Source organism: Zootoca vivipara, chromosome 1, assembly GCF_963506605.1.
Source record: "Zootoca vivipara chromosome 1, rZooViv1.1, whole genome shotgun sequence".
Classification (NCBI taxonomy): Eukaryota; Metazoa; Chordata; class Lepidosauria; order Squamata; family Lacertidae; genus Zootoca; species Zootoca vivipara.
Genome location: NC_083276.1, coordinates 2,035,116 through 2,050,078, shown reverse-complemented (window position 1 = coordinate 2,050,078; position 14,963 = coordinate 2,035,116). Strand labels below are relative to the sequence as shown.

The window sequence follows — 14,963 nt, the reverse complement described above, 5'->3', positions numbered from 1 at the left end:
CTTCTCTTCTCATGCGGTGGCCATAGTATTGGAGCCTCAGCTTCAGGATCTGTCCTTCCAGTGAGCACTCAGGGCTGACTTCCTTAAGAATGGATAGGTTTGATCTTCTTGCAGTCCATGGGACTCTCAAGAGTCTCCTCCAGCACCATAATTCAAAAGCATCCATTCTTCGGCGATCAGCCTTCTGGATGGTCCAGCTCTCACTTCCATACATCACTACTGGGAAAACCATAGCTTTAACTATACGGACCTTTGTCGGCAAGGTGATGTCTCTGCTTTTTAAGATGCTGTCTAGGTTTGTCATTGCTTTTCTCCCAAGAAGCAGGCGTCTTTTAATTTCGTGACTGCTGTCACCATCTGCAGTGATCAAGGAGCCCAAGAAAGTAAAATCTCTCACTGCCTCCAATTCTTCCCCTTCTATTTGCCAGGAGGTGATGAGACCAGTGGCCATGATCTTGGTTTTTTTGATGTTGAGCTTCAGACCATATTTTGCGCTCTCCTCTTTCACCCTCATTAAAAGGTTCTTTAATTCCTCCTCACTTTCTGCCATCAAGGTTGTGTCATCTGCATATCTGAGGTTGTTGATATTTCTTCCAGCAATCTTAATTCCGGCTTGTGATTCGTCTAGTCCAGCCTTTCGCATGATGAATTCTGCATATAAGTTAAATAAGCAGGGAGACAATATACAACCTTGTCGTACTCCTTTCCCAATTTTGAACCAATCAGTTGTTCCATATCCAGTTCTAACTGTAGCTTCTTGTCCCACATAGAGATTTCTCAGGAGACAGATGAGGTGATCAGGCACTCCCATTTCTTTAAGAACTTGCCATAGTTTGCTGTGGTCGACACAGTCAAAGGCTTTTGCATAGTCAATGAAGCAGAAGTAGACGTTTTTCTGGAACTCTCTAGCTTTCTCCATAATCCAGCGCATGTTTGCTATTTGGTCTCTGGTTCCTCTGCCCCTTCGAAATCCAGCTTGCACTTCTGGGAGTTCTCGGTCCACATACTGCCTAAGCCTGCCTTGTAGAATTTTAAGCATAACCTTGCTAGCGTGTGAAATGAGCGCAATTGTGCGGTAGTTGGATCATTCTTTGGCACTGCCCTTCTTTGGAATTGGGATGTAGACTGATCTTCTCCAATCCTCTGGCCATTGCTGAGTTTTCCAAACTTGCTGGCATATTGGGTGTAGCACCTTAACAGCACTGCTAATAACAAGGCCAGTGGAGTGATGATATTCCAGCTGAACTATTTAAAATTTTAAAAGATCAGTTTCTTACGGATGTTAATAATAATAATAATAAATAAATAAATAAATAAATAAATAAATAAATAAATAAATAAATTTTTATTTATACCCCGCCCTCCCCAGTCAAAACCGGGCTCATGGCGGCTCACACCAATAAAATTACAATAAAACATAAAAAGCAATTGATTAAAATACAGTATTAAAATTTAAAATTTAAGTTTAAAATGCAGCTTGATTTTAAGTAGTCCATAAATCCAAGCCATGAGGAAGGAAAACACAGGGGTGAGACTAAGTCCAACCCAAAGGCCGGGCGGAACAGCTCTGTCTTGCAGGCCCTGCGGAAAGATGACAAATCCCGCAGGGCCCTGGTCTCCTGTGAGAGAGCGTTCCACCAAGTTGGGGCCAATATTGAAAAGGCCCTGGCCCTAGTAGAGGCCAATCTAGCCACCTTATGGCTCGGGATCTCCAGAATATTGTTATTTGTGGACCTTAAGGTCCTCCGTGGGGCATACCAGGAGAGGCGGTCCCGTAGGTACGAGGGTGTGACACTTGTGACAGTTCCTCAGATCAAAGCAGTCAAGTAGACATATACAGAACAAGGTGTTCTCGCAGGTAAACTGGCCCCAAGTTGTTAAGGGTTTTATATACTAATGGTAGCCCCTTGAACCTCAACCAGTTTTGATGGTTGGTGAAAAATCAGAGTCTCTCTTTTTCTGTGTCTTAAGAAAGCAGCCCTAGCTCCACCACACAAATGGGCATGCTAAAGTAACAACCTGTTTTGATGCTTGCTCAGATCAGGTGGACCAAAACAGCAGGAAGTGCATCTGACCGGTTTCAAGATTCCAGCGTCTTCAACGAGACATTGAGGATCGCCAACATCCAGCGACACCAAGGGGGCCGCTACTACTGCAAGGCGGAGAATGGCTTGGGCTCGCCAGCGATCAAATCAATCAGGGTCGACGTGTACTGTAAGTACCTGCTTCTGGAAGCCCCTCGGCTGCTCTTTTCTCTGTTGTGGTTGAGCGTCAAAATGCCGTGGTTGGCAGCCTGGAGGGAAGAGAGAGATTGACCAGGCAGGATGCCAAGCAGGTGGCTGGCAGAGTTTTCTAGCATTTGAACGCAACAAAAAAAAACTATTTTATTGTTTTCACTTATTTATACGAGAAGCAGCAACCGATATTCAACAATCCCACTCCCAACAAAAGCACCAAATGTTGATTTTATTGCATTTAACTGGTTATAGACAATGGTATTGTTCCATAAGTTGCCATGTGTTGGTGAACACCAATAAGCATGTTCTGACAATGTTGCATATGTAATAAAACTGTGCCGGGTGGATTGAAAAGTAGTGGTTTTCTCGTTTATTCCACTCTCTCGGACATGGGCTGTAGGTTTGTCTAGTAATATTGCATCTCAGAGTTGTGAGGTCCAGATCTCAAACAGGCCTGCATTTAGGGCCTTCCAATCCCTTGCAATAGTATACTGTGCTGTAGCCATTTGGTGAATAATGAGATCCTTGTGGGAAAGGTGTTCAGCAGTTACTGAATAATATGATATAAGTGCTATTTTAGGAACCAAGGGGATATCTTGTTTTGTGATAAGGCAGGCACCCCCAAACTGCGGCCCTCCAGATGTTTTGGCCTACAACTCCCATGATCCCTAGCTAACAGGACCAGTGGTTGGGGAAGATGGGAATTGTAGTCCAAAACATCTGGAGGGCCGAAGTTTAGGGATGCCTGTGATAAGGCCTGCTTCATGAAAGACCTTCCCCCAAACAGGAAGACTTTGGGGCATTGCCACCACATGTGGATAAGTGAGCCAATGGCCTTAAACATAGCTTATCAACAGCACATAGCCATAGCTGCCAAGTTTTCCCTTTTCTCGCGAGGAAGCCTATTCAGCATAAGGGAATTTCCCTTAAAAAAAAAGGGGGAGAACTTGGCAGCTATGTATAGCTGATACGTTTTTAGTCATTCCACTGAACAATAATGGGTATATGCATAATTTGTGTATAACTTTGAGTGCATTTTCATATCACAGTTCATAGAAACATAGAATCATAGAATTGTTGAGCTAAAAGGCACCCCAAGGGTCATCTAGTCCAACCCCCTACAATGCAGGAATCTCAGATATGGGGAACTAGCTATCCTGGAAGAAAATGTATTCCACCCTTTTGGGCTGCATTGCATAGGGCTGAACTAGATTACTCCTTGGATTATTTGCAACTCTTCAGTTCTGATGCTATGATCTTCTGCCGCTTTAAGTCACACACAGCATGGAGAAAGTCATAGCAAAGACATTCAGTATGAGGCAGATATATAAGATCTCAGCATGCTCAAAGCATTTGCTGCTATCTCTTCTCTCTCTACCCGAGGGTGCTGATGGGGAACGTTTTATACTTTCCCTGGAAAGGAAATTTGACCTAGTGGCAGATGAATTATCTACATTGTATAAAGGAAAATCAGCTTATGGGGGGGGGGGGGAATGGCCGTCTTATCTTTTGAAAGAAGGAATCCTAGTCATGGTTCTGTTCTCTGCTCAGAAAAGAAGTTGACTAGCTTTTGAACAAAAGGAGTCTTAACAGATGCATGGCAAATGTGTTTTCTTAATCTTCTTACGGGGCTGATCCTGGCAAACGCCCAAGGCCAGGAATCGCGTGGCATGTGGCAATGGTTACGAGCGAGGTCACCGGGGCTGAACTCGCGTGGAGGGAGCCATCCTGGGCTGGGACTGTACCACTTTAGGCTGCAGGTGGTGACTTGACAGACTGAAGGTCTGCAAACAGAACATGCCTCCATGGCTTAGATCCCGGATCCTGGCGGTGGGACACTGAAGGGCAGTCTGGGCAAGGGAGGAGCTGGGAGGTAACTAGAAGAAGGGGTTTTTAGTGATCGGGGGGGGGGGGGTGTCAGGAGAAGGAGGCCCTCCCTGGACAGGGTTAGAGGCTGAGAGTCACAGTGCAAGCGCAGATTTGGACAAAGAGGAGTAAGAGTTTGCTCTTTCTACCCAGCGGCAGAACAGTCCCAGTCCTGCTGGCTCTCCTCCCTCTCTGACACCCCAATCCAGGAGAGTTTTGCAGGTGGCTGAGCAATGGGCCAGACAAGCCCAGAGGAGGAGCTCACCCTTTGACACAGCCTTTGTCTGCTTGTGAGAGGCTAGAGGGGGAAGGGAAGGGCCAGTGAGCAGCTTCAGCAATGTCTCAGATTCAGATGAACCAGAGTACTTGACTGTGTTGTTGTTTTCTGTTAATAAAAAGCTAATTGCATTCCATGCCTCCTGTGCTTCCCCCGCCCTGTGGATGACCCGGGTTTGCCTGTCAGCTCCTTGACACCCGGTTTCTCTTGCGATAAGGAGAACAGGTGGCACAGATTGGAAGTTAGGAGAGCCTGTTAGTTTTATCTAGGTAGTGCTTAAGATTTTCATAAGTCAGAGGCGCTGTTTATTTCTTTTTTCTGAGTTCCAGAGGTCTGAAGGTCTTTTCCTCGCCTGTCACCGGATGAGGGTGGGAGGTTATTTTTGTGGGATGGAACACTGGGGCAGACAAGTCACAACAGTTCCTAGAGTGCCCACTAACAGGAACTCACCTGGAGGGACACCTGATTAAGTTCCTGTTCCTCCAGATATGCAAATGAGATGGATTAGCTGGGACAAAAGCCCCTAGCCAGCAGCCATTCTCTCTCTTAGCCTTCTCTCCTTCGATAGGAACACATCTCCAGAGAATCTCTAGTCAGGATGGTTCTCCCTCTTGGCCTGCAGCCAAGAGAGAGACCAGATGGACCCTTACTTTACTAAGTAGTCTCCACATGTATATATCTGTAACTTTTCTAAGCAAGCCTGCCTTTCTGAGATTATGCTGTTAACTCAGGATGAAACTGTAAGTAAACTCTATCTTATTTTATAAACACTGTGTTGTGTATTTCTTTTAAGAGGGACAAAGGGGACTTTGCCAGGAAGTATAATATTGCACAGGTTTTAGCAAACCTGAATGTCACTCTGCTGATATTGGAAGCTTGCTAACACAAGCTTGGATAGGATCTATCTAATAATATATCCTAATCCACATCCCTAACATTCCCACAATTGTGCAGGCATATAAGGCTGCAGAAAAGAACTCGACAAGGGTCTGTAAAACATGTAAGTTTAATGTGCATAAAATGTTAGGTGGAAAACTGTTGAAAGTGCAAAAGGTGCTTCTGCAGCTAAAGCTGAAAGAAGATGGCGGAGTATCCCCTCCCCTCGGGATCCTGGGTTGTTTCAAAAACTGCCATGATATTGAGGAAGCAACTTGCTTATCTGACTCTCTCAGAAAGAGGTTTATTGGACTACATTAACAAGTTAGAACCTAAAGAAAGAACCTAAAGAAAGCAGGACTGAGTTGCTAGCTGCTTAAGAGCAATGGGTTGATTTTTATTTACAGCGGGATCTTGTGTACAATGTTTAAAGACAGTTTGCAGTTAAACTTTGGCAGTCTTTTCTCGGCGCGGAGAGCTTATCGATTCATTCTCTGCACAAGGTCCAGATCAGGGGATTCTGCTCACATAACTCTAACTGGGCGGTCACTGCGTATTCTTTGAGCAGAGCAGTAACCGCAGAGGCCTTTAATAGTAGCTTCCCTCTGTTAGACGTTTGCAAGGCTACTATCTGGGCATCTCCCCATGTGCTCACTAAACACTCTTCTTCTGATGCCCCTTTTGAAAGAAGGGTCTTGCAGAGGGTAGTTCGTACATAGTGGAGGAGGAACCCCTTCCTGAAATTTTCTGTGTACTGATCTGGTACTTCCTAATCCAAGAATTCATAGAATTGAATTGTAGAGTTGGAAGGGACCACAAGGGTCACCCAGTCCAACCCCCTGCAATGCAGGACTCCTTTGCCCAACGTGGGGCTCAAACCCACAAACAAGAGTCTCATGCTCTACTGGCAGAGTCACCAGGCACAAGCAGGTAAATGTCTGTTTACTGAATTCCTATTTATAGAATGTCATGCAGCTCTATGGTTTTATTTTTCCAGGAGTTATGACCACCTCCCCTGCATTTTGTCCATTACTGACCTATGACTTATGTTCCAGCTTCCTGCCAGTCGGAACATAGATCGTTTCTCAAATTTATCCCAGAATTAGTGCATGGGCAGTTTGCAGCACAAGTTCAGCCCCTTCAATTAATTTGCGTCCCTTTCCTTGCCTGGTTTGCCGATGCACTTGGATGCTGAATAATAGCCGAGGCTCCTGGCGAGTGTCAGGGCAGATGGATGAAGTGTGTGATCACGCATAACATTACACCCTTCGAGATTCCTTGTTTGGCATGGTGTACATCAGAAACCAGATCGTCTCTTTAAAAAACACAGAGGGGCAAAGAACGAGGGACTGAAATGAACCACAAAGAGTGTGTGCATGGACGCAGGTGAAGATGTGCAAAATGATTTAAATAAAAACTTTGCTAAAAACATAGGAACAGCTTTGGTGGATCAGACGAGAAGCGGCCCAGCTAGTCCAGCATCCGGTTCTCATGGTGGCCAACCAGGCGCTAGCCAAAACCTGCCAACAGGATCCAAGCACAAGAGCAACTCTCCTCTCCTGTGGTTTCCAGCAACTGGGATTCAGAAGCATGTTAAAGCCATCTAGTTTGGCGACCATCGCTGCCTCTTGTGGGAGGGAGTTCCATAGTCCAACTCTGTAGTGTGTGAAGGACTTCATTTTATGCATCCTGAATCTTCCCATGTTCAGCTTCAAGTTCTAGTCTTAGGAGAGAGAGGGAGGGAGAGAGAGAGAGAGAGAGAGAGAGAGGAGGGAGGGAGGGAGGGAGGGAGGGAGGGAGAGGGAGAGGGAGAGGGAGAGGGAAACTTTTATCTGTGTTATAAGGGGGAAAAACTGCTCCTTTTTTCCTTTATCTAAGAGTCCTTAAGTAGGTTCCCTATCGGTAGGAGAAAATAACAGAGGCCAACCAGAGAATATTGAGAAGCAAAGTGGCTAGTAAGCCTGATCTTTATTAAACTGTTGCAACAGGGTCCTCACTCACCACACACTGGGAGGGAGGAGAGGAACCCAGAACAATGGTGTGCAAGCTCTTATATAGACTTTTGAAATTGCCTCCCCTGTAGCTCAAGACCACCCCACAAAACATCATAGATACATCAGAGAAAGAGGTGGTCCCCAGCAGAAATTTGAGTGTGTTGATTCTCTCCTATCTGCCAGGATACCTGATCATGCCTTATTATCTGATTGCCTTTTCTGGGTAGCCTGGCCATTCCTTGGAGATGGTAGATACTTAGTTCCTGAATCTCTTATGCATATTGAAAGTACTTGCCAGACTGTATCTACAGGGAGGTGTAAGCCCCTATAGTTCAAGGAAAATTGGAAAGCTTTTCCCATTTCTTTCCTCCTTGCAGAGAAATATTTGAGGTCCATTTGGGAGAGTCAAAATGGCTTCAGGATTGTTCTCCTGTACTATTTCAGACACGTGGTTTATATACTTGATTACAGAAGGTGAATGGTTGCATAGGCACTGGTTCGACTAGCTCCCTGACCCAGGGTTCCAGCCTTGGGTGAACACCTAGATAGGCAAAAAGTCGGGAACAGACTATGTCCACCACCCAGATGTCCTCCTCTCAGGGGTTGACCAAACCATTTGAGCCCCTGGATTCCTTTAACGGAATACCCTTCGCATAGGGATGGAGAGAGCGTTCCCCCATGCACCTGAACCAGAGCCTATCCACAACCTTACAGGCTGTTGTGATTTGCTACGCGGCAGGCGAAACCCAAATGGCAACAGCCAGTCAGCCAAGTGGGGAAATTCCTGCCGTGTCCCTGTCCCAATGACAGGTGACACATGACGGCATAGCAAGGTCAAGTGCAAAAGGCCTAAAAGTAGGGAGAGGTGGGTGGGTGTTCTGAAGCTCTGGGTTACATGCATGGGCATATATAGGTCCCTCAATCCATTTAGACTGAGTTCCATTGGCCAGATTGAACCCAACATTGAGGGACCTCCCAATCGGGTGTTGTGGCAGACCAATCATGTTGTTGTTGTTTAGTCGTTTAGTCGTGTCCGACTCTTCGTGACCCCATGGACCATAGCACGCCAGGCACTCCTGTCTTGCACTGCCTCCCGCAGTTTGGTCAAACTCATGATCGTAGCTTCGAGAACACTGTCCAACCATCTCGTCCTTTGTCTCCCCCTTCTCCTAGTGCCCTCAATCTTTCCCAACATCAGGGTCTTTTCCAAGGATTCTTCTCTTCTCATGAGGTGGCCAAAGTATTGGAGCCTCAGCTTTACGATCTGTCCTTCAAGTGAGCACTCAGGGCTGATTTCCTTAAGAATGGATAGATTTGGTCTTCTTGCAGTCCATGGGACTCTCAAGAGTCTCCTCCAGCACCATAATTCAAAAGCATCAATTCTTCGGCGATCAGCCTTCTCGTGGCGAAGGGGCTTGAATAACTCAGAGAAGCTATGAGCTATGCCATGCAGGGCCACCCAAGATGGACAGGTCATAGTGGTGAGTTTTGACTAAACGTGATCCACCTGGAGAAGGAACTGGCAAGCCACTCCAGTATCCCTGCCAAGAAAACTCCATGGACAAAGACCCACCTACAACACAGGGAATTGGTCTCCAGGTCTCACCGCAACAGGTCTCACCTCTTTAAGGGAGGACACAATCTCCCATCACCCCACCTGTAACTATAGTGACAGGGAGAGGGTTCAGGTTTGTTCCTTTCCGACTTGAACAAAGGCCCTGTGAAATGCCTGCTTCCAACATCAGGCTTGCAAGGAGTGAGTCGCATTTGCATCCCAACAGCTTGCAAGATCAGGATACAGAATGTTTACAAGGCTTCACCCCAGGCCAGGACAACTCTTTGCAGCTCCCAATACTTTCCCAGGGCAGGGAGGGAGCGAGGCATCAAGCGATCCTCATGCTGAGCACACGGCTGACCCTTTCATCCAAAGGGCAAGCCAGTCTCCCTCCATTCCGATTGACATCTTGATTGGCAGCTCCTGCACCTCCACACCTAGCCTGCCTTTGACAGTTCTCTTCCTCCACCGTAAAAAAATGAAGCAAAAGTTGAACACAGCAAGAATGATAACAAGACCTCCAGGAGAAAAGGGCAAATCTCGGCCAAATATTCCTACAAAGTGACTACAAGCAGAGGACTTGCACACCGACCGGCGGTGGGGGATGCACATGCTGTTGTTTTTATTTTTATTTTCAAAATTAATAATAATAATAATAATAATAATAATAATAATAATTTTATTATTTATACCCCACCCACTGGGCAGCTCCCAACAGAACACTAACAACAGAACGAAACTTCAAATATTAAAAATTTCCCTAAACAGGGCTGCCTTCAGATGTCTTCTAAAAGTCAGAAATAAAATTATATACTGCTTCTATAGCAACAGGGATCCAACTATATATATTCCTTTTGCCCTGATTATTATTAGCATTGATATGCCACATTTCTCTCGAAGGAGCTTGAGGTCCTGTGCATTGTTCTCCTAGTCCCCCATTTTATTCCAAAACAACATTCTTAAGATGAGAGGTGCTGAGTGTCCCAAGATCAACCTGTGATCTTCATGGCTGAGTGGGGATTTGAACCCTGGTCTCTCAGGTCCGAGTCCAACACTCCAACTATTAGCAGCCACCACCACTGTCTGCTTCACTTTAACTTTTAATTTGTCTTTTAAAAACAAGTTTAAAATAATTCTGCACTGCTTCAAAGATTGGAAAGCAGTCAAGTACCCCTATAAAAATAAAAAATAAATTCATTAGGACTCTCGAGCAATTAAATATATACTTTTAGCTAAATGACCATCTGCCTTTGCCCAATTAATCCAACATCACACAAAAAAATAATGATGCATTTTCCAAAATGGATGTGGATTCAACTGCCTAATGGCAGCCGTGCCACCAAGGAGATCACAGACGCAGAGATAGGAAAAGAAGAGCCATTCTGATGTGTGGAGTGGTCATTTCCTGGTTTGCATGGAGAAACCCTTTGTAATGAGATGCAGCAAAAGAAGGGCTTGAGGGCATCCTGAGCAAGTTTGCAGATGACACAAAATTGGGAGGGGTGGCTAATACCCCAGAGGACAGGATCACACTTCAAAATGACCTTAACAGATTAGACAACTGGGCCAAAGCAAACAAGATGAATTTTAACAAGGAGAAACGTAAGGTACTACACTTGGGCAAAAAAAATGAAAGGCACAAATACAGGATGGGTGACACCTGGCTTGAGAGCAGTACATGTGAAAAGGATCTAGGAGTCTTGGTAGACCACAAACTTGACATGAGTCAACAGTGTGATGCAGTAGATCAAAAAGCCAATGCAATTCTGGGCTGCATCAATAGGAGTATAGCATCTGGATCAAGGGAAGTAATAGTACCACTGTATTCTGCTCTGGTCAGACCTCACCTGGAGTACTGTGTCCAGTTCTGGGCACCACAGTTCAAGAAGGATACTGACAAGCTGGAACATGCCCAGAAGAGGGCAACCAAAATGGTCAAAGGCCTGGAAACGATGCCTTATGAGGAACGGCTTAGGGAGCTGGGTATGTTTAGCCTGGAGAAGAGAAGGTTAAGGGGTGATATGATAGCCATGTTCAAATATATAAAAGGATGTCATATGGAGGAGGGAGAAAGATTGTTTTCTGCTGCTCCAGAGAAGCGGACACGGAGCAATGGATTCAAACTTCAAGAAAGAAGATTCCACCTGAACATTAGGAAGAACTTCCTGACAGTAAGAGCTGTTCGGCAGTGGAATTTGCTACCAAGGAGTGTGGTGGAGTCTCCTTCTTTGGAGGTCTTTAAGCAGAGGCTTGACAGGCATATGTCAGGAATGCTTTGATGATGTTTCCTGCTTGGCAGGGGGTTGGACTGGATGGCCCTTGTGGTCTCTTCCAACTCTGTGATTCTATGATTCTAAGTGTGTAGCTGTGTTGAGGCAGCACCAAGTGTTGAAATGATTTTGCACCTCTAACAATTTTGCACCCGGGGCAACCTCCCCTGCAGCCCCCCACACCATGGGTTGGCAAACTAAGGCCCACAGGCAGGATCAGGCCCGTGGACAGTCCAGGAATCCAGATAGCTGGCATAGTGTGCGTGCACGAGATGGTTTTTGCGACTCAGCCAGGCTTGGGGGTCAAAAGTGAGGTGGGAGGCTGCTCGGGATAAGCCCCTTCTCCGTCCGTCGTGTGGGGTGGGGAAGAGGGAAAAGGAGCCACAGTTTGGATTTCCACCATGGAGCTGCTGGCGACTGACCTCAGGAAGGGCAGTTGCGGTGGCAGGGGCTCGGAGGCGCCTTGGGAGCAACACCCACCGGTGTCTGTGGTGGCAGTGCTCTCCACCAGAGGAAGCGGGGAGCGCCTGGGAAACTGCACTCCAAACCAGTTCTGTGTAGCATGCGTCCTGAGTTCGAGTGTCTTCAAACCCCATGACACCTTTGGTAAAGGCCTTTCTCCAACTGGAGCGCTTGCAGGCCAGTGTTTCCCAGTTATCAGCACTTATGCTACACTTTTAAAGATTTGCCTTGAGAGAGTCTTTAAACCTCTTTTGTTGACCACAAACACTACGCTTCCCATTTTTAAGTTCGGAATAGAGTAGTTGCTTTGGAAGACGACCATCAGGCATCCGCACAACATGACCAGTCCAACGAAGTTGATGTTGAAGAATCATTGCTTCAACACTGGTGATCTTTGCTTCTTTCAGTACACTGGTATTAGTTTGCCTGTCTTCCCAAGTGATGTGTAAAAATTTTCGTAGACACCGTTGATGGAATCTTTCAAGGAGTTGAAGATGGCGTTTATAAGTTGTCCATGTTTCGCAAGCATACAGTAAGGTTGGTAGTACAATAGTTTTGTAAACAAGCACTTTGGCTTCCCTGTGAATGTCCCAGTCCTCAAACACTCTGCACTTCAATCGGGAGAAAGCCGCACTCGCAGAGCTCAGGCGATGCTGGATTTCGGCATCAATGTGGACCCTTGTGGACCCCTGCCCTACGCTATGCCACTGTAAACAGATAAGGAAAGTTCTTAAGCACAGTGCAGAGTCTAGATCTGGGAGGACAAAGGAACTCTCTTCCACCCCAGGTCTTCAGACTGCGGGTCCTGGATGATGTTGGAGGCAGAGCAGAGGCAGGGGAAGAGAGCAGCCGCTGGCATCTTGATTCAAAATGATCCGCAACATCTCTGGCTCCTTGCCTCCTGCTCCTTAGAGAACCAATTACCACCATAACAAATAAAGAAAGGGTTGTAATACAGAGATTAAAATGAGTCTCTCTCTCTCTCTCTCTCTCTCTCTCTCTCTCTCTCTCTCTCTCTCTCCCCCCTCTCCCTCTCCCTCTCCCTCTCCCTCTCCCTCTCCCTCTCCCTCTCCCTCTCCCTCTCCCTCTCCCTTGTTCACCCTCCAAGCACAGAGAAGCATTTTCCTGAAATGCCCATATTATTATCTTACATGTTCCCTCATCATGGGGAGAACAACTCCTGAGATTTGTGCTACCTTGCTGCAGCGAGGGAGGTAGCAGGAACTGCTGATTGCAAACCGAGCCCAGTCTCTGAAGGGGAATAGGTGGTTTAGCATTTATCCAGCAATCAGCCCTCTTGCAACTGCTTGTGCATCCTTTGCAATGTTCACTTCTCCAAACTGTGCAGTGAATTGCCTGCAAAAAATAAAATAAATCATAGAGTTGGAAGAGACCACAAGGGCCATCCAGTCCAACCCCCTGCCAAACAGGAAACACCATCAAAGCATTCCTGACAGATGGCTGTCAAGCCTCTGCTTAAAGACCTCCAAAGAAGGAGACTCCACCACACTCCTTGGTAGCAAATTCCACTGCTGAACAGCTCTTACTGTCAATGCAGTACTGTCAAATGCAGGTGTCAGTGAAGCAAATGTACAAAAATGCCTTAAATTTGCGCAATGCTAAGCAAAAAATGTGCATTTTGGGACAAATTCACACTCTAATGCTGATGCATTTTTAAGGGGATTCAAAAAATGCTAATTTACCTGGAAATATGAAGAACTGAACTTACAACCAGAAAAAGGAGGAACCAAAAGAATCTGAATTTGAAAGATTCACCCTTCAATGCTGGTCTCTTTCCATTCTGCTCCTGCAAAGAGCACCTGTTCCAGGAGATCTGAAGTAGGACTTTGCACATTTCAACTCTGCAATTCTATGATATAGCTCTGCTGAGCTACCATGAGGAAAGTAGAACTGATTTTTTTTTAAAAAAATCAACACATCACCTGTAAACAAATGAGAATTACAAGCTACTGACTGTTTTTAATGAGAATCCATTATTATCTTTTTTATCATCTCTGATTTAGAAATGGGTTTTTTTTTTTTGATATTTCAGATAACCAATTGCACAAAGCTACACATGGAGCCTATATATTGGACTAGAGCTTCAGCTTGCTTGAAGTCCAGCAGAAGCAAACTGCACCAGAACAAGCTCACAGTAGTTTTTGTTTTTTTTTAAGTTACAAATTAATGGGCTGGAGAGCTCATTTGCATTTTGTCTCCATTTGGAAAAAAGGAACTAATTAATATGTTTTATTGAGCTAATTGCAGTGCCAACCAGCCTTTGTGGGAGGGGGGAAAGTAGGTTTCAGGGATGTGTTTCCAGAAAGAAAAATCTTACTGCTAACATGCGTGACTAATAATGGATGTAGCTCTGTTAAAAAATTAACCACACTTTAATTAAATGAGCATTGCAAAGATACCCATTGTAGCAGGCCTTCCTGATTTAAAGTCCCCCGGGGCTGGCCTGCCATTGGTTATATGAGGCGAGGCAAAGGCTCATTAAAAGCAAAAACACACACCCCAAACACCTGCCAATCACTTATTGTCCTTCAGCCTCCGGTAATGATCACTCACTGCAAGGATGCTCCTGATTCAAAACTAGTTACCGTGGAAGAAGGGTTCCCCACTTTGAAACGAGAGAGAATTGCCCCAGTTTTAAACTGGGATAAAGTTTAAAAACCTTCCTTGGAGGTTTTTAAGCAGAGGATGGATGGCCGTCTGTCATGGATGCTGATATTCCTGCATTGCAAGGGGGCTGGACTAGATGGCTCTTGGGGTCCCCCCCAACTCTACCCTTCTATGAAAGTGCGGAGAGAAAAGTTTTCCTTCCCCTCTTGTAATGCTAAAACTCATGGGCATCCAAGGAAGCCGAATTATGGAAGGTCCAGGATCGCTAAAATAAAAGTTCTTTTTCAGAGTTAAACCGCGGAACTCCCTGCCACAGGAAGAAGTGACGGCCACCGATGTAGATGACTTTATAAGAGGACTGGATAAATTCATGGAGGAGATGACTATCGGTGGCTACCAGCCACAACGGCTGGACTGTGCCTCCATTGCCATGCTTCTGAATCCCAGTTGTTGGAAACCGCAGGAGGAGAGCGTTGGTCTTGCGCTTGAATTCTGCTTGTGGGTTTCCCATGGGCACCTGGTTGGTTGCTGTGAGAACAAGATCCTGAACTAGAGAGGTAACTGGCCTGAACTAGAGAGGTAACTGGCCTGATCCAGCAGGCTCTTCTCATATCCTTATGTCCCTAGTGTGTCAAGCACACACAAGAGGCAGCCATTTTTAAAAATAAGATCCCCTATTCCCAACAGTTTTCCAACCAGTGCTGGATTTACCTACAGTAGAAGCTAAACAAGCTATAGCTTAGGGCCCCACTCTCTTGGGAGGCCCCCAAAAAGTTAAAGGGGGGGGGAACTGGATGT

General features: G+C 45.8%; 1 protein-coding gene across 1 annotated transcript in view; it reads left to right on the top strand.

Moving 5' to 3' along the window:
• MDGA2 (MAM domain containing glycosylphosphatidylinositol anchor 2) overlaps positions 1 to 14,963 on the top strand; it is a 372,105-nt gene that overhangs the window by 194,142 nt on the left and 163,000 nt on the right. The window contains exon 3 of the mRNA XM_060269123.1: positions 2,040 to 2,214. Within this exon, the coding sequence (XP_060125106.1) occupies positions 2,040 to 2,214 (175 nt within the window). The remainder of the gene's footprint in view (positions 1 to 2,039; positions 2,215 to 14,963) is intronic.